The 20,530-nt window shown below is 39.8% G+C and overlaps 1 protein-coding gene across 2 annotated transcripts in view; it reads left to right on the top strand.

Moving 5' to 3' along the window:
• The window catches only part of EPHA4 (EPH receptor A4), a 139,611-nt gene that overhangs the window by 49,893 nt on the left and 69,188 nt on the right, over window positions 1-20,530 (top strand). For both annotated transcript variants that reach the window (XM_004427613.3, XM_004427614.3), the window contains exon 4: window positions 15,119-15,274. In XM_004427613.3, coding sequence (XP_004427670.2) covers window positions 15,119-15,274 — 156 coding nt within the window. The remainder of the gene's footprint in view (window positions 1-15,118; window positions 15,275-20,530) is intronic.

The following is a 20,530-nucleotide window of genomic DNA, read 5'->3' on the forward strand; positions in this document are numbered from 1 at the left end:
CAGAGACAGCACTATTCTTTCGGTCCCTCTATTACATGCTCACCTCAGGGCCTTTGAATATTCTCATGCTTTCCCTACGTAAATCTTCACCTTTGCTGACCCTTTCTTAGCTCAGGGCCCAACTCACATGTCTCCTATAAAAGTCTTTTCCTGGGCACCTGCGCTAAGCCCCTTCCCCACTCTGTCTCCCATCTCTTTCACATCACCAGTTTTGTTCTGTTAAATTATATCCCCGCCACTAGAGTGTGTGCTTTTTGAAAGCACAGACCTTGTCAGTCATCCCCTCCTTATGCCAGGCATATGTAGGTGCTCAACAATACATGTGGAATGAATGAACCTTGACACCATAGAGAAAAAACACTTCTTTCCTTCATTCTCTTTTCTGCTTTTAGTAAGTAACAAAAAGAGCAGACACTCTGAAATGTCTGCTAAGACAAGTAAGAGAAAGTTCAAGAAAGAGTTTGACGTTTGTAATTTATTAGGGGAGAAGAAAGTTGTGTCTGTAAGCCCAGAACTCAATCCCTTGCTTGTGGCTCCACAGCTGGTAGGTGGCAGAGGTTAGATCCTGAGTTCCATGGATGAGCCCACAGCAGTCCTGGAAAGAAAGATAAACACACTGGATTACTCTGCTGAAGAGCTTTTGAACCAAATAGTAAATGATGTTAGCATTTATTAACACATCTTTGGCTATTTCAGAATCATTGAGTCTGTCAGGTCATGGGAAGAGTATAGACTTACAAATTTGAGGGGTTTAAAAAGAGATTTTATAAATTATTTAGTCTTGTGTCCTCAGAGGAAACTGAGGACCAAAGACCTTAAGTTGGTAAATGTTGGAAGGTCTCTTCCCCACAGAGCCTGGCCTCCTGACTGTCCTTCTGTCTGGATTCACTTCCTGCCCTTGTACTTACGTGTGAAATGGATTCCTGGTTGTGTTATTGACATACTGAGTGTAACCTTGACATAGCCTTGAGGAAGAAGGCTTCATTTTGTTCATGGTGATGATCAACTACCTCCCGAATTTTTTTAATGCTAATTTTTTTTTTTTCTGGGAGAAGGATTTATGACTTCATCTTTTTTTTTTTTTTCCTTTAAATCCTAGCCTCTTTCAGAATGATCCTGCCTCAGGGCTAGGAAAAAAAGTATCCTATTCTAATAAATAAAATGCAAGTCTTCTCATGATCTCAGCTTTCCGAGTACAAAAGGGATCTACTTTTGATGGCTGGTTGGAAGGACTTTTTAATGATTTTCAACTGCTTTGTGATGTACAGAAAGGAAGAGTAATTAACAAAGAGATTAAACCATTTTCCTAAATCCAGGTAGGCTCTATCTCGTAAATAGAATCCTAGAAAAAATTTTTGATTTCCCGTGCAGTTTATAATCATTTTTGAAGGTTGGTCCAGAAGTTTGTTTTGGATGAGTAAAGATGTTTGTACATCTGAGGTGAATTTAGGCTATGTTAGTGATACGCAAATCTTTTCTGTTTGGTAGTAAGCCGGATTTGTTCTCCTGCTTTCTTTAAATGTGTCGGCCCTCACTTCCATCTTATCCGTATTTTACAAAAGGGAGTTGTTGCATTTTTTCTTCCTTTATGACCCAACACTGTGGGAACTTGTCAGCATCACGATCTTGTTTTTGTTTTTATTAATACCAATTTTCATCATGACTGCTCGTGTTTGATATTTGGGATGAGATGCAGACAAAACGAGCAGATTATGACTTGATATTTCCCCTGGCATCCCTGTTTGTCATTTATAATTTATACCTGGAGAAGATTTACTGACCTACCTGATAATCCTTCCCAACAAAAGATAAACACGCTTATAAGTCATCAGTGTAAGTCAGATGCACTTGAAAGTGACGAGGAATTCACCTGCAAGCACTTTTGGCATCTTGCCCTTTCCCATGAATTCAAACTGATGACAGAGAAAGCTGAGGCTGCCAAAGCGCTTTCCGCAGAAGACGTCCCAGAGCCCCTAAGGGTGGGACCAGCCCAACCTCCATACTGTAGCGAGGATCTAGAGATCGGCCCTTTGTGTTTTGCAAGATGAGGTCAAATGGAAGCAGGAAATAGTCCTTGTGCTGTGGAGTTCAGATTCGTGAATGTCCAGCTTGCCTTTTGTCCCTGTGGTCCTGTGGGATGCTCACAGGTACGCCCTGACGAGTTTGTAGGTCATCCTTGTCAAGGGGGGTGCACGTGGGCTCTCCATTGTTGCTCTGCATATTCCTGCTAGCAATCTAAATGGATTTCTTGGAACAATGATCTGTCAGCCCAATGCCTTCAGAATGCATTAAATAAATTATCAAATCCCCCCGCTTGCAGAAGTGTAACTGAGTCAGTGGGAGGGGGTGGGTTGATACCAGCACTATTTTACATAATAGCAAAGTCATCAATGTTATCTCAAGTGTTTGGTTTGCTGAGTCTTGCTCTGATCTCTCAGATCACCTCTACACGGCACCAAAAACAGTGCAAATTCCCCATAAATTTCATTCAGTCTAGACTAGGACTCTTCAGGGAGCTCCTTGGGAATTTTTATTTTGTTCTCCTCAGATGTAAGCAGCGTTGGAATAGTCAAACACATATAATATTAAACGCTGGTAGATAGTTATATAAAATCGTTAATCCACTACAAGCAATACCAAAAACAGATGTGTATCTTGATCATATCCGTTAAACCTAAATCACTTGTTTTATGAGTACTCAGAATTTTAAAATTTTCTTTCAAAAAACTTCTCAATGCAATAATATTCAAAAAGTAAACAGTGAAGAGACCCATGATCAAAAACCTCAGCAGAGAATTGTAACGCACTGCTGATAATTGTAACTTTGGGAAAGTCAGTCTTTTAAAGCTTCTTTTTTTTAATTTATTTTTTGAGATCCTCAGGCCCCATCAACATAAAAAAAAGAAGAGGGGGCACTGAGCAGTTATTACTGTAGTCATTTCAGCCCCATAAATCATGATTTGTGACAACTCAGGCTATAAAGTCTTCTGGATGAAAATGACTAGCAACGCTGCCGGAGTTAATCAAATAATTATTTAACACGTGTTTCTCTTGGTCTGGCCCTGGCTTCAGAACATATTTCATTCTTTCCCAGTCTTCTTTACAATCCTTACTTTTCAATGGGGAAACTGAGCAAGTGTAGGATGTACGTAGGGTTAATGAGAGAACCCCCAACTGGGCTGTGATCCCCTTAAGAAAGGGCCCTTGTCTAAATCAGCTTGGTAAACACCCAAAGTACCCACCACAGCGATTTGCTCCCTGTTGGCAATCACTAACTGCCATTTTAACTTCTGGGTGGAACCAGCTTCCTGGCTTCCTGGCCAAACTCTTTTTCTTCCAGAACATTCTACACAGCAGTCATCTATTCTTTCAGATGCCATTTTTCTACTCAGTTCCTTCTATAAGCAGATAGTCTTGGGTTAGGTGCACAGGAAAAGGCCCCAAAAAATGTTGCAGGCACCTCTGCCAGACGGCACTCCTTAAGATGTGAGAGTGAGCAATAGTCTGCTCCCTTCCTGAAGGCAACAGCTTCACATTTCTCAGCATCTTAGTGCTTAGTATGTGCTCAATAAATCCTTGCCATCATTATTATTATGATGTAAAAGCTTAATAAATATTTACTAAAACATGAATGGCTGAATGAATGAATGCACATACCTCCTAATGGATGAACTCTTTACGTAATGTTGCTGAGCACAGAGACTCAAGTATTAAATTGAGATGGGGTTCTGTGAGGCATGGAGGAAGAAAAGAACAGCTGCTTCCTTGAATCAGTGCTCCAACCTCTTATTTGTCATCAGTGGCCGAGTCGTGAACCACTAGTCTTGAGGTACCCCAAATATCAAAGGGTGAAGAAGACAATAGCAACTCATCAAAAACCCTGTCCCTCTCCGAAATGTCGGAGGTAATCAAGTTCAATGCTAATGGCTGCAGATTTGCATGTCACGCTGTGATGGATGGACCATCCATGGTGAGGGTTGATTATATGGCAGCATTTACTGAAATCTTTCAAAAAGATTCCTATATATTTTCAGTAATTTTATATTCAAATTCAAGGTACAGATTAGGTATTTTAAACACATGATTAAACACTTTCTACATTTAGCTCATCTTAAAGTATTTGTTTTTCTTGGTTTTTTTCTTTGTATTGTGGTCATTTATGATTTTTTTAGCTTCTCTTTGTTTTGTTTCCTAATATAAACTTTAACATATTAGAAAAGCAAAAAAGCTTAAATTTTGTAATCTTAAAACATTGTTAAACATAACCTTAAAAGCATTATTATAAGTCATTCAATTAAGTTCTGCTCAATCTACTTGAATTTGTCTTCAATAGGATCAATAAATTGAAAAAAAAAAATCAAAGTAACATTTTTTTAAATCTCAAAGTCTACCAGAGAAAGTCATGGTCCTTGATATGAGAAATTTATGTATGAGATAAAGGAAAAAAACACCCACCAAATTTGTAGAGCTCTGGGGATTAGATTGTTTCCCAGAATTAATTGTTTTTCAAGGCAATATTGAAGTCCATGATTTGTTATATTTATATAGCAAACTTTTAATGTCCTAAATGGGAGAATAAGAATAACGAACGGTTAAGAGTAGGAATAAGGATTCAAACTACAGATTTAAAAAAAATTATTGTGATTACAGTTTGCTGTGCTGCCTTCTATTTTAAAATTGTCACTCCTGGGCCGGCCCGGTGTCTTAGTGGTTAAGTGCGGGCGCTCCGCTGCTGGCGTCCCGGGTTCAGATCCCGGGCTCGCACCGACGCATCGCTTGTCCGGCCATGCTGAGGCCGCGTCCCACATACAGCAACTAGAAGGATGTGCAGCTATGACATACAACTATCTACTGGGGCTTGGGGGAAAAAAAAAGGAGGAGGATTGGCAATAGATGTTAGCTCAGAGCCGGTCTTCCTCAGCAAAAAGAGGAGGATTAGCATGGATGTTAGCTCAGGGCTGATCTTCCTCACGAAAAAAAAAAAAAAGTCACTCCTTATCAAATTGAAATTTGTTTCTAACAATGCTCTGCTTGTGATTCATTACAAATTCATATTAACTCCCATCTTAGAGAAAATTATGATGCTCAAGCTAAGTAAAAGTTTCTAACTGCACTGTGGTCAAATATGGGCCTCTGGGCTTTAGGTCAGAATGGATTATGTCTTTTTCAGAAATGCTGAAGCCATTCACTTGTGCTATCAGGCAAGTCACTTACATTTAAATTTGGAAGCCTAATTGCCTTTGTTGGAGCTCTTAAAAATTCTCCCATGAGAGAGAATCCCAGGCTTCTCAGCCAAAGACGGGAGGTACAAAGACAGGAAGTAGCAACCTTCATCACCATCAGTACCTTGACACGTGTGCGGAGGAGGGCTGCTTTCAAGCAGAGTTTCTGTCGGTGGAATTAGGCCTTGTCACTATGCTGAGTCTACTAGTTAATTTGCTTCCCTTCCATTTTAGTTGAACTTTGTCTACTTCGGAACTTCTGCCGTTCAAGTCGACTCCCTCGAAATTCACCCGAGAGGAATAGCTCCTCAAATAATTAGATTGTCTGTTTTCGAGGCGAGCAGGGAAAATAATAAGTTATTTCTCCATTGCATTCTTTTTGTTTGTGTTCAATAATTTTTATGGAGTTAATTTAAATTGAGCAGGTTTTATGTGAACTTGCTGCTAGAGGATTTACTACATATTATGGGAAAACCATCTACATCTGACATTTTAGAATTACCAACCTATTTATGGGATTATACTACATTCTGTTCTTGAAAGAGCAAGTCAATTTTTGGCATGGATTTTTTTCTGTCACTTTTTTTCTTTGTCTGTTTTTATGAGAGCTGGCTCCAAAGTAAGAGTGGAAACAATGGAAGGAGATGGGGTGTGGAGAATAGGCTAGAACTGTGGCTTGCTGAAGGAGATGACATGGATCATAAACTATTGGTAGAAAGAAGAAACCTCAAAAACCCAACCCAATAATCTATTTAATTTAAAAAATGGGTTTACATTTTTTTTTTTTAAATAAAAATAGATTTTTTTACCTGATAACCTATCTTGCCTCTGGTCACTAAGTAAGCTGCAGATGCTATGAGCCAGAATTCAGTCCAAGGTTTCCTCATCATGGTAACAGGAGATATAACAAAGATGGGTAAGTTAGCTCATAGTGTTTTAGAAATTGTATCCAGTTCTATTCAGAAACACAGCAAAAACTTGAGTTTTTTTTTAATGCATGGATTATCTGCACCCTCACACTGTAGTTATAACAAGCTATCCTTTTCGTAAGTAGCTACTACAGGCCAGGCGCTGTGCATCGTCCTCTTGTGTGTTATCTTATTTAATCATCACATCAGGCCTGCAGAAGAGAAAATTGTTAAACAGAGTAGTTAAACAGTTTGTGCTAGTTCACACATCTAATAAATGTCAGAGCTAAGAACCAAATTCAAGTCTATCTGAAAGGTCTACTCTGGATCTTTCTCATTACGTTCTCTGCTATGCAGTGTATAAGAAATCAGACAGTGAGAATAATCAATGTTAGATACAGAGTAACCAGTGATTTGTTTCTGGTTTATTTTTTTTACCTTTGTCATTCTTTACTTTTCCTTACATTCTTGCTGTTATTGATTATGAAACATCTCTGTCCTAAATATCTTAACCTTTCTAAATGGATGTCCAAGGTATTTCTTTATAAACTTGATTAAAGTAACCAAAATGAAATATTTCAGTTTTATCTGAACCTTTCTGTCTCCACCATCTCTCCTAAAGCCATTTCAAAATAATATCCTGAGGATACTGAAGACTGAAAGTGACCAGCATTAGGTCAGAGCCTTCAAAATATCTCCGTGTATCTTTTGCATATTACTTACTCAATTGTTTACTAGAGGAAGTACATCTTGGCAAGAATGGAATAAACTTGATTTTCTAGTTTTACAACTGTCTTTTGGAAAATATTTTCTCCAGAGTGCGTCAAAAATCCCCAAATAATTGTTTTTTTCTTTTTTCTCCCCAAAGCCCCAGTACATAGTTATATATCCTAGTTGTAGGTCCTTCTAGTTCTTCTATATGGGACGCTGCCTCAGTATGGCTTGTGAGTAATGAGTAAGTCCGTGCCCAGGATCCAAACCGGTGAACCCTGGGCCGCTGAAGCAGAACGGGCGAACTTAACTACTATGCCACCGGGCCTCTCGTCGCCCCCCCCTCGCCTGCACCAAATAATTGTTTTATTATTTGATAGTATTAAAAAACCTGGTTTTACCATCCTCAACTTACTACTGTACACATAATAGAAAAAGAGTGTTCTCAAATCAAATAAACAAGAATTAGTTGTACCATTAATACTTGTGAAGCATAGTACCGAAAGACAATAGTGATCAGTTCATAATATTGCTATTAGAGGACAGTTACTTATTTGAGACAGTGCTAATTTAGTAAGTTTCCTTTGAACTTAGTAATATAAACTTCAGCTTAACAGCATTTTGTGTGCTTTGTCTCTTTCCCTTTTTCTTTTGGATTAACCCATTTTTATAAGGACACTCTACAACAGAATCTGTTCTATAGTGTTTGGGGTTATTATGAGGTATAATGATACTGGTTTGAAGAATAACTTAAATTTTATAAGGAAGTCATTCATTCTTTATATTTCAAAAATTTCCAATTTCTGGCAGACCCCCTTCCAACTCTAAAACCAATTACCCTTCTCCTGATAATAATTAAGCCCAGCTTTAATTCCCTGTAGCATTTGGGTATTGGAAAAAGGATGAGATGGTTTTACCTAATTTGAGAGGGACTGCACTTTGACATTTTTACTTAGAGATGGGTCTGTTAGCTCTTGGGCAGTGGTTCTCCAAGTATGGTGCCTGGACCAGCAGCATTGTCATCAACCTGGAAATTTGTAAGAAATGCAAATTCTCAGGCCCCATCAGACAATCATAAACTTGGACTAGGGCCCAGCAATTAGTCTTTTAACAAGTCCTCCAAGTCATTCTGATGGATGCTAAAGTCTGAGAATGATTGCCACTGACACTAGAAGCTCGGCATCCTAGCTAAATTTGGATCCAGGTCATCTTCACGCTAATGGCTCTTTGGTCAACTAATGTCCCAAACTGGCGCTTAGGCCACAGTGAGAATGACCTAAAAGATCAGTTATATCTTTCAAAGCACTTGAATATTTCTGTCTATGCATATTCCTGAGTTGGGTTGGGAGTAAACCCATCTCCACTGGCACAACGTTAAGGCAACATTTGTCAACATGAGTCATAAATGCAAAGCATTTCGCCGCTATTTTAGTTGTTCTGTGATCTTAGTGGCTCAGAAAGCAAAAATCAGTGTCAATCTTTTATTTATCTTATGGATGAAAGCAATACAAGCTCAGAAGTCTCAGGAAAGAAAATCCCTAAAACAATGTAAAGTTAAAATGAATCATAATGTATAATTGCAGAAATATGAAGTGCCTAAGAGAAATTGCCCCCAAAATAGAGGAGGAATATCCCCCAAATCAGGCCACATCACTTAATCAAGAAAATCAATTTAAAAGTGGATTTACTTGTAGTAGTACTGAGTTAAATCAGTTTTCCAGTGAGATGGTTAATGGAACATTTACTTTTTTGCAGCAGTGGTAAGAGAGTACTCTTTATTAAGCTTTGTCATTCAAAATTCAGGGAGGCATTGCAGGGTAACAGAGCAAGCACCGAACCTTGGATTCCAGACTTGACCCTGGAATGCCCCAGAAGGAACTATGGGCAAATCATTCATCTGGAAAATGAATATGTTGGACTAGATCAAATGTCACCAAAGTATCCTCCAAACAGGCCTGCCACCTGTTTTCGTATGATTTGAGAGCTAAGAATGTTTTTTATAGATGACATTTGTAATCAATTTAATAATAGTGAACACTTCCTTGAACCTCAACTAAGTGAAAAGTTGTCTCTCCAGATAAGAATTCTATTCTTCTCATAGGTAAATCTGTATTACAATAAAAAGTACTTAATTATTAGTATTGTATTTTGAATTCCATCAATAAAAAAATTGTAGAAATTTGTAAGAATTCTATCTTGTTATGTAAGTATCTTCTTCCTATCTTTGGTCTTCCTCTTGGCCTACAAAGTCTAAATTATTTACCATCTGGCTCTTTCCAGAAATATTTGCCAACTCCTGGACTAGATGATTTTTAAGGTCCATTCAAAAATCCAATTTTCAGTTATTCTCCACACAACAGTCAAACCAGTTGTGGAATGCAGATGAGTTGAACAGTGTGGGTTTGCCAGTGTTTAACCACATTTTGCTATTTGGGAGTGGAATAGAGTCAGATGGGCCCAAAATCAGAGTCCTGTTTCCCTGTAATCATTGTCCATCTTCACCCTATAGGTTTTAAAAGCAAGAGAAGAGGTTCCTAAGCATGGTAGTTCAAGCTGCACTAGCTGGATTAGAAAACCAACCCTGCCTTGGGCAAATCTTTAACCTCCCTGCCTCAGTTTTCCCATCTGTACTATGGGGAATCTGGTTGTTAATGTTCACAGCTTCCCCAAAGATGGCTGGGGCATGCACATTTTTACAGACAACTCAAAGCAGAAACCTTCTTTGATAGATTGTTTTACTTTCCCATCAACTTTTCTTAATTTATTTATATAATGAATAGTTTAGCAAGTAAACAATCAGAACTAATTTGATAATGGCCTTCAGGTGACATTGATATTTCTAAAAAAAGATTCGTAAGCATACTGAATGTACTATGTAGGCAGTACACAAAAATCAGAGTTCCCTCTAGAACCCGTTTGGAAGTGAGTGCCTTATATCATGCCCGGATGATGAGGTAGGCAGACCTGTAGGCTTCCCAGAGCCAAATGTTTGCATAAATGGTTCAGATATCCCCAGGAGAGCCGCTGCTGGAATTTCAGCTTTGACCTTCAGAAGACTCCAGATTAAAATGCAAATTTGGTACCTAGGAAGGTAATTTTTAACTCATTAATGTCTATTTGTTAGTACTTGAGCTCAAATTAGGTTTTTCAAATTAGCTAGCTGGCTGAGAGCAGTACTTAAATAGAAGTGAATCAGCTTCTCTGAGGTGGGCTCAGGGTAAGTTCTGAAAAAAGGTCCTTGGGTGATTATGATACATCTCCCACCACTGTCAGCACCCAACATTTGCACGAGTGTCTGTGCACACACACACACACGCACATATACACAGGCACCAGGCACACAGGAGACTTAATACTCCAGACTCTCGAGTAGCATTGTCAAATAGAAATATAATGCAAGCGACAGATAATTTTAAGTTTTTTAGTAGTCACATTAAAAAAGGTAAAATGAAAAAAGTGAAATTAAATTTAATGATAGGTTTTATTGAACATCATATATTATTGCTTCAATATATAATCGATATAAAAATTATTAATAACACAATTTTCCCCTTTCTTGGGTACTAAGTCTTTGAAATCTGGGATGTATTTTGCACTTAGACAGCCTGTCTCAATTTGGACCAGCCACATTTCAAGCGTTCTGTAGCCACAGATGGCGAGTAGTTACCTTATTGGACATTGTAGCTTTAAGGGCCTTGAACTGGAAAGTGGGTTGGAGATAGCAAAGTGGGGCTGATGCAAAGTGCAGCAGCAATGGGATGAGCTGGGAGGTCAAATGGAAGTTGGGACCACCCTCACTTCCCCACTACTCCATTATGTATTTTTGCTGAGGTCAGTCTTTTTGTTGTTGTTCTTTTGTGAGGAAGATCAGCCCTGAGTTAACATCCATGCCAATCCTCCTCTTTTTGCTGAGGAAGACTGGCCCTGGGCTAATATCTGTGCCCATCGTCCCCTACTTTATATGGGATGCCGCCACAGCATGGCCTGACAAGCAGTGCCTCGGTGCGCGACCAGGATCCGAACCCGGGCCGCCAGCAGCAAAGTGTGCGCACTTAACCGCTACGCCACGGGGCTGGCCCCGCTGAGGTCTGTCTTAACCTTACGTAACTACGTAAAAACTTTTAAAGAGCATGAGCTGGAATAAGATGCTGACTCCTGCTTAACTATGTGACCTTAGGCAAGTTAGTTAAAACCCTCAGTTTCTTCACTTGCAAAATAAGAATAATGATAATGCCTCAAGCTCACAGGATTAAGAAGATTAAATGAAATAATGCATGTAAATGCATAAATGCTCAATGAATGCTTGATATGTCATCACAATTGCTATTATTATTGGCTACTTTTACAAACTGAATTACTTTAAAAATGAACTATAAAGATAATCAGGTACTATCAATCTTTGTATATTTCTCTAAAAAGGAGAAAAATGAACTTAACAATCTATATAGGATATATATATTTTTTTGGTGAGGAAGATTAGCCCTGAGCTAACATCTGTTGCCAATCTTCTTCTTTTTGCTGAGGAAGATTGGCCCTGAGGTAACATCCGTGCCCATCTTCCTCTATTTTTTGTATGTGGGAAGCCTGCCTCAGCATGGCTTGATGAGCATTGCATAGGTCCGTGCCCAGGATCCAAACATGTGAACCCTAGGCCGCCGAAGTGGAGCACGAAAACTTAACCATTACACCACCGAGTGGCCCCTATAGGATATTTTTAAAGAGTAGGTTTAACCAGCTCCTTAAATTGGCCCTTGAACCCTCATGTAAATCATCTATGCACCAAGAAATCCTGAAGATACTACATTACCTTAAATTTTTTTTGTTTTTGTGTTTAACCAAAAGTAATTATGCTTAAGTATTCTACAAAGAAACTTTACAGGAGACTCTATCCTCAAATGCAACCTCGTTATGATAGTGGATGAGCCAATGAAAGAAAAGAGGTTTTTCTTCCTCCTCCTTGTCCTCATTTATCTTCTGCCTTTATTTAAAGTCAGCAGAAAGAACTAATTAAGGCAAAGCTAAAGGAAATGAATTCAAAGTTTGCATTGCACATGTGAACTAATCTTCCCACAGTGCATAATTGAAAGGCCACCTAAGGAGCTCCTTCATACTCTACCCTATCTAATGAACCTCCACCAGAAAGAGGGCAGGACGAAGATATCTCTTGAGTGTGCACTTTGGCTCTCTACAAACTTGCTTCCCAAGTCATTACCACTCAAAAATACAGTGTAATAGCTCTCACCTAAAAGAGAATGATGGAAAATCATGACATGTGTCAAGGCTTGCTATAGCAAATACACCTTTCATGGAGATTTTGTTTAGAATGAAAGATGTACTGAAAATTTTAAGATGCAAGTAAGTGGTGAATAAATGTGAGATGTACTTCCACATTCATTCACCAAATACTGGAAAGCTGTGAGCCACGCAGAGCAAAGAAATGTACTGAACCATCCGTTTAGTAGGTCATTTTGAGTGCAGCCAGCAAAATGGCTGTGTGCATCAGAAACCTCTACTATATTTTGAGAGATCCTTTCTAAAAATCCTGAAATATTAATACCATAGTCTTAACGTAGTTGAAGACAAAAGAATGTGTTAAGGGTAGCAAACGTTGCCGAGAATAGCACAATGACAATTTTGTATTTTCTGCTTGCGCTTGTAAAAGCAAGAGGAAAAGAAAGTAAAAATAGTCAGTGTGTTTACGAACAGCAGCCTTCAATTTTCCAAATAGGTATAAAACTCTGTATTCTCCAAATGAATTCACGTATACTTATTCTTGGTAACATATTAATACCAGCTTCAAGGAAAAGTAGAAAAACAATATCAGGTTGCAAACTCATTTTTTCCCTTAAATTATCATATACATATGAAATGATACATACATATCATGTCATACATTTATCATCATATAGATGTAGCATACCATATACATTTCCATAAATTATCATATACAACTAATTCTTGAACTTTAAGAAATTCAAGACACCTTCCAATTTTTTGTGAACTATAAATTTAATTTGTAACTGGAAGTAGTCTTATTAGAATAGAAGTTGAGACAGCAATGCCCTTTTTTTCTTACAAGCTTTTGAGTGTGCACTATTTTCGCATTGCAATGAGTCAGTCATAGGCCAATTTTTGTTGTCAATCTTCTACTCCCACTGTGAGTTTTCAGATTTTGATGTCTGTTGAAATGGAGGTACACAAAGATCCATCAGGAACATGGAGTATTTTCCTCCAACATCCAGATGGGAAAAAATGAAAGCAGTTCATGCCTTCCTGGCAGTCCCAGCTCTGAGTGACGAGGTTAACACAAGTTGCCTTTGTCGGCTGTGACGGACTGAGTGACATGCGGGACCCAGTGGGTTTGTGTCCCTGTTCAGGGACTCATTGTGTTTGATGTGGGAAGGACAAGCTTGACCCCCAGAGCTTCTTCCTGCCAAAGCTAGGGTTTCTGATTTTAACTGAAACTCTAGGGCCATCTTAAGCGTGACCAAAAAGCACCTTGCATATTGAACCTTATCTAATTATGTGATGTGTATAAACTTGAGACACATAAATCTCAGTCATGGGAGCAACTTGTTTTTCTAAGATGCTCCGGTCCAGTGAAAGACGAAGGCAAATAAGGGAGAGATTGATCTCCGAGCGCTTTTATTGTCGGAGCTCCACACATCATAAAGTTTTGGCTCGTTAAAGGAAATTCCATAAACAACTTTAGTTAATAATAGTGAAGTTACTGTGTGCCTTTCTGGAGCTTCTGCTAAACTCGCTTTCCCCTTGCTATTACAAGAGCATGATTAAGGAAATACCAACAGGATGTGCAAACAGGAGGAACAGACTTCCCCTGGAAGCCATACGGATGCTTGATGGATGAGTAACAGCAGAGGGATTGTGGTCATATCTCTTAGAGAATCAAGCAGTTTTGTGGATGTTTTTTCATCTACTCACTTGAGTAAGATCTGCTGCTTTGCTGGTGATGTGGGTCTCTTGGTGGTCAGGCTGATGGAAAAGGCCTGATGGGTCTCTCTCCCAGCTGATATCTTTGGTAGTACAGACACATGCTAAGGGTGTGATAAACGGAGAGAATTAAGAGTGAATCATCCTGAAAAGATTGTGGATGACTGTCACTTTTCTTTTTTACCTCTGGCCTTATGAAATAACTTTATTTTTAATGGCCTTGGCACTGTGGGTTCAATACTGATGGTGTTGGACAATTTTTTTTTAGGTTGAGACAGATTTGGGAGGTGATCGTGAAGGGTACGGGAGAAAAAAGGGGGAGAGAGGCCCTATTAATTATTTTTTATTGTCAGGTTTCACAGAATTATGGAGTTTTTCCACATTAATAAAAGCAATCCTCGGTGTCAGTGTGATGTTTGTGAAGATGAAGTCATGGAAAGCATGTCAGGTGCATAAAGAACTATATGGCCCATGTTCTCCTCACCAGCCACTTGGAGGGGGGTGTGCAGAAGGAGGGAGAGGGGTGTTGAAAAAATGGAGAGAGGAAAACACAGGAAGGTTTTATTAATCTGAAAATAAACACAAAGTATCAGCTAATCTTAAAGAAAAATCTTAGCATCTTATGTTCCAGAATCTACTGTTGGTAGTTTATAGTACTTTCCTCTGGAATTGTGACTACATCTGGCCAGCTCTTCTTTTATGCTGTGGTTGCTTTTGTTGGTCTTTTGCTTTGGTTCTCTCTGTAGCTGTAATTAGGAAATAATCACCAACCAAGTTTGGGTTAGCGCTTGGATAGACTTCCAGTTGGTTGGTTCAAGACCATGCTCTCAGATTCCACAGCATGTGGCCAAGAGTCCAGGCTTTGGGGGCCCAACACTTGAGGTCAAAGCTGCTCCCTGACATTTACCAGATGCGTAGTCTGGCACCAACAATTTACTGCTCAAAGCTGGTATTCCTCATTTCTAAGGTAAGGCTAACAATAGTGCCTGTGGAAAAGAGTGCTGTAAGGATTAAACATCATGCACCTAAGCAGGGTACCAGGCATGTAGGAAGCATAGAGTAAACTTTAGCGGTGATTTTATTGATACCACTGGTTTTAAGAAAAATTTTTCCATAAGGCTCCTTGCCACCTGACCAGGAATGTTAATAACTCTTAAAGAGGGACTGTCACACTTAATGTTTTTGGTTGCTTTACCTATATCTCAAGCCAGGTGATCACTGGTGATTAGCAAAAATGTCTCCTTTCTGCTGAATCAAGGAGGTGACGTTTTGCTTTGTTATATTAGCGGTGGGTTATATTGGTTTGTTTCTTCTTCTTTCCTTTAGCCTGCAAAATTGGATATTATAAGGCCCTTTCCACGGATGCCACCTGTGCCAAGTGCCCACCCCACAGCTACTCCGTCTGGGAAGGAGCCACATTGTGCACCTGTGACCGAGGCTTTTTCAGAGCTGACAATGATGCTGCCTCTATGCCCTGCACCCGTAAGTTGTCTGCTTGTCTCTCATTTCTTCAATGCCAACAGCTTTCCTTACCAGCTAGCAGGGTGCTGCCAGGTCTTCTCCCAGGATAACCATGTAGGGGGTAAATTAGATCAAACACACATCTTTTCTCAATCATAGAAGGGGAAATGCTTTTGAAAAGAAAGGCTCATTCTCACTGTTGTGGTTGCCTTCAAAATGCACAGCTGCCAACAGACTACTTTGTAGAGCAGAGTGAGCATTCGGGGCTGTCTGACAGTGTAATTAGAGCTGAGATTGGAATTTATAAATGGCTTTCTCATTTCCTCAAGGACTCTTGGGGAAGCTAGACAGCTGCAGGGAAAAGAGGTATAGGGCAGGGTTCCGAGGATGGGATCCCGTGTGGGCAAGTGGTTTCAGTTCTGTGCATTGATGTCATGGCTTGCGTGGTCATTATCCCTCTTCCTTCTTTCCTCATAGTTTTGTGTTTATAACGTTTAGGCCCAGATCCTAAGAAACGCTTATTTGATGATAGACACGCAATAAAGGCTGGGTTAATGAATGGATGCCGTTGGCACCCGCGTATGCATGGGAGTAGAGTAGAGAAGTTGTTTCTCGAACTTTACTTGGACGGTGATGCTAGGTGTTGCCAGTCTTTTCATGTACACTCTGGGCTTCACAGACCCTGCAATGGCTATGACCGTGACCAGAACAGGGAGTGGTGGGCCCAGGTATTCCCCTCTTGTTTCCTTTGGATAAGTCCATGGGTGGAGGGACAGAGCCTAGTGGCTAGGGACACAGGCTTTCCACACGGTTTGGCTTTGTTTCCCAGTCCACCGTTTAGTAGCTGAGTGACTGTGTAGCCTCTTACGTCTCAGCCTTCTTATCTGGAGAATGGAATTAATAACAGGACCTCCCTCATGGTTGTTGGTATTCAACACCCTCACATTGCTTACATACCATGTAAAATGCATAATAGGATGCTACTCGATATATGTTAGCGTTTTCTGTCATTATGACTATTATTATTTTATTCCCTAACTACTGTAAATTCCACCTTAGCCAGTCTAGAGCTGACGTCTCTGCAAATAGAAGTATTTTCTGGTTTGGGGGCAACTGGGCCGACTCTGAGGCCGTTGTCGAGTTCAGTTAAGTATCACGTTTAAAAGGAGTGGGAGAGAGATTTCAGGTCCATCTCAAATTTGTACTGAAATTGCCATACCCTTTGGAGTTTCTTTCATAAACAGAGACAATAATAATAATAATAACAACAACAACCATTTTATAATTATACCCGGGTAATGTATTAAGCACTTTCAATAAACCTTATTACAGGGCTCATATTATAACAAATCTATAAGATAGGCCTCATCTTCATTTTATAGACAAGGTAACTGCCAGCTCAGAGATGTTAAGGAACATGCCCAAGACTCCACCCCAACTTGATGATAGAGCAGCACAACTAGAAGACTCAATTAGTTACTATTTGCTGGGAAGCTGTCTTGCCTGAGCCCCCAGGTCAAGCACAAACTGCCAGAGGGAAGGAGGACACCAGGGCCAGCCTTAGGAGTAAGCATAAATAGGCAAAGATTTCCTTGTCGTCTTCTTTTTCTATAGTACTTTCTCTGCATGGCCGTGTACGTCTGACCTGCTCAAGTCCCAGCCATTTTCTTTTCCAGTCTAGATATTCTTATCCTGTGTTGCATTGTGCATGATTAGTTTAATAGCAAACGTTCCTCCTTTATCCACACCCACTACCAACAGTTCTCCAGTTGTGGGATTTTAGGGCAGGATAGCAAACTCAGAGGGAATTATTGTAGGCTGACAGTGTGATAATTGAGCTTAATTTGCATCACGCAACCCACCACCTACGTTCCATAAAGATCAAGCCTTCTCTAGGTTGGGACTTGATTGTGTTATGAACGTCATGAAATTCACCTTTGATGGCAAGACACCTGGCTCTTTCTCCTAGGTATTTTCAGTCTCAGCATTCTCATCTGTTGTCTAGCACTCTAGGGGACCATGGGCCAATCACTTAGTTACTGCAGCTTGCTATGTGGGCGTTTAGGAGACCCCAAAGCTTGCCACATGCCTGAGTTACTAGAACGTTTGCTGTATGTGTAACTGCTAGCTGAGCCCTTGGAATTTTATGTTCCTGTAGGAATTGATTGCTAGCTTTACCTTGAGGATGCAACTGAGAAAAGAAAATATTGCTTTTAGCAGATGAGTGGACCAAAACGTTTAAACACTCAAGTAACTTTGGCATTTTTCGGAGATTTGTTTTCAACAATATGAGAGGAAGACTGGTGGCTTTTTGTGTCATCAGTAGAAGGTCCCTGGAAATACGAAAGCAATACGTGATCCTTTTTCTCCTAGTCCATCCTCTTGGAGCTCCTCCCACCCTTCACTAACGCAATAATAGTCTTCACATTATTCTAATGTTTTTTGCATCCCTCTGACTCGAGTTAGGAGGAAAGACAGTGCTAATGTTAACACCACAAAGTTTACTCATCTGTAAAATGGGATTCTCACTATCTACCTGTGGGGAAGTTTTAAGAATTAAATAGGAAAATATTTGCAAAGGTCTGGCACATGATAGGGATCTAACAAATGTTTGTTCTCTTCTTTTAGCCCCAGCTGGTCACTTCCTCCCCCAAACTACCTGCACAGCAGATTGCCAATGCATCTCACTGCTTCCCTGTGGGGTGACTTTCTCACTGGACTGCACAATGAAATTACCCAATGGCTGCACTGCACTCCAGAATCTCTGGGAGGCAGGGCTCAGGCATCAGTATTTTCAAAGGTTGCCCTCCTGTACTTCTACTGTGCAGACAAGGTTGAGACCACTTCTCTACAGAGTTGAATTTTTAAGTTCTTTTTTTTTTTTAATTTAATAAACATTAACTATATAAGACTCTTAAGATCTCCTTTGAGATAGGGATAATCAGGGAGGTGACTGTATTTTGCTAATAGGTATACTAGTAAGTTAAGCAGCAGAATTAGAATCTCTTCTAGCTGATGGCTCTCACTCTAGATTACTCCCTTCCTGTTGAATATAGTGGCCCTGCATTGTCCAGTACAGTGGCTGCTAGGTACATGTGGCTATTTAAATTTAAAATTATCAGCATTAGGTTTAAAATTCGGTTTCTCATTTACACTTGCCACATTTCAAGGGCTTAGCCACATAAGGCTATACTGGACAGCACTGCTATAGAACATTTCTATCATGGCAGAAAGTTCTATTGAACAGCACCATAGTAGACATTTCAATAGAGAAGACAGTGGGAGTTTCTTAAAGAATCTCTTGTTCAGATAACCCACAGAAGGAAGCCCTGCCCCCCTCGCCCCACCCCCAACTTTAGCTGATGCTCTTGACAAGATGTGGGGATGCAAAAGAACGTAAACATCAGGGATCCTTTCAAACAGATTCCAGCCTCTAATCAGTTCTTCCCAGTTGGTTAAGCCAGGTGACAAACCCAATTCCCTTGTGCTGACAGCCATGATAATCAGGCAACTTCTCTGTTCATTATGCTGTCTTTAACCCCAGCATTCTTATGCAGCCTTGCATTTAGTGATCGCTCACTGTGACGGCACACTAATGAAGAAATAAAACACACTATCTGAGACTCATTTTTCTAGCCAGAGAGAGACTCTGCTCCACTGGCTTGTAAAATCAGGTTTTTGTTCACTTGGAGAACGATTAGACCAGGTGAATACAGCAGCATTGGCTAATTTAGAAGGAAACGCCTAAGAAGTTCTTCACACCATCTACATTGCTTGGGAACTTCAGAGAATTTAATGGTAAATAAACTTTATCTTTAGGAAGACTTTTGATGGAACTTCTGGTTAGGTTAAAATAAATGGCTGCCTGTGAGGTAAGAATGTTTCAATGGAAGCAACATATGAATTTTTTCAAGAAAATAATCTGTATCTATTAGAACAGAGAGTTAGAACAATGCTTTTAAACATTAATGTGCATAGAAATCACGTGAAAGTCGTTTAGAGATTAGTGGAGAGGTCAGGCCGGACATTCTGCATTTCCAGCAAGTTCCCAGATGCTGCTGCTGTTGCTGGTCTGTGGACCCCCTTTAGGTAGTAAGGATTGGGATCCTCCTTGATGGATGGCGGGAGATGGGAGACCCTCTCCTCCATGCCTGTAACTTTCAGGGCTATTCTTCAGCTCAGTGGTGACTCAAGGAAGATATTTCAAGGGTTCTAAACATTATCCCTTAATGGAAATTGAATACTTCATTTGTCTCCCAAATGAAGAAAATCCGACCTGGTTCAGAGTTAACGTAATCAAATACACTCACTGTAGGGCTTTGTTTGTTTGTTCGTTTGTATTTTCTTCCAGAGTCCCCACTAGGTTACTACCAGCGAGTGGAAATGTAGATGTTCACCTCAGACATGTGTGTCACTCAAGAAGGGCAGTAGGGGTGTTGGTGACATTGCCAGCAAGGCAGACACTGAGACCTCTATCTACACAAGGATGCCATTTAAGCTGATGAAGGAATTTTGATTTCATGAATCATTTCTTAGAAGGAATTTCATTGTGATTTTTATTAATGAAATTAATGCCCTTTAACTCTGCAGATAACCAAAGCCTCCCCTCTAGATTTCTTTCGTCTTCCCTTCACCTTTCCCTGCAGTCAGGAATGTAGTCTGGCAATCAACCTTGTTGGGAAAAGCCCACTGCATGTCTGTGCAGGAAGCCCTTGATTGCCTTAGTCATTTAGATGCTTGTTCAATGATTATAGTGAGAAAGGTCTTCTTTTCCTCCACTGGGAGGCTGAACCAATATTACTTTTAAGGAAACTTTCTAACCCCTTATTTTGCTTCCAAGTGTACTAGAAAAATATGCCTTACAGCAGAAGTAAATTGGCTTTGTAGATCTAGAAAGAAATAGCTAATTTGTTATTTTGCCACCATTCCTTTTAAGCAGCATGACCAGAGTGGTTTTCTGTATTTTTCGATTGGAAATGTGTCCTTGAGATTTTCGGTACTCTTTATTTAACTTGTTTGATGAAACTTATTAGAGCCTGGTGATGGGGAGCACTCTGCAAATAAGAGATTATTATTTTAGATTGCCAACTTGAAGGGCCTTCACAAATCTGTCTCCAAGTAAACGGCCTTGAATAATTCAGTCAGCTGTGCCAAACAAACAAAGGGTGATTGATTGATACTTAGACGTGGCCGAAAATATTCCAAAATTACAGCTTTTAAGACAATTTATACTGGAGTTGCTTAGAGCTAATGAGGGCAAATTTACCAAGATCTATG

The sequence above is a fragment of the Ceratotherium simum genome, chromosome 37 (assembly GCF_057802395.1).
Source record: "Ceratotherium simum simum isolate JZ-2026a chromosome 37, ASM5780239v1, whole genome shotgun sequence".
Classification (NCBI taxonomy): domain Eukaryota; kingdom Metazoa; phylum Chordata; class Mammalia; order Perissodactyla; family Rhinocerotidae; genus Ceratotherium; species Ceratotherium simum.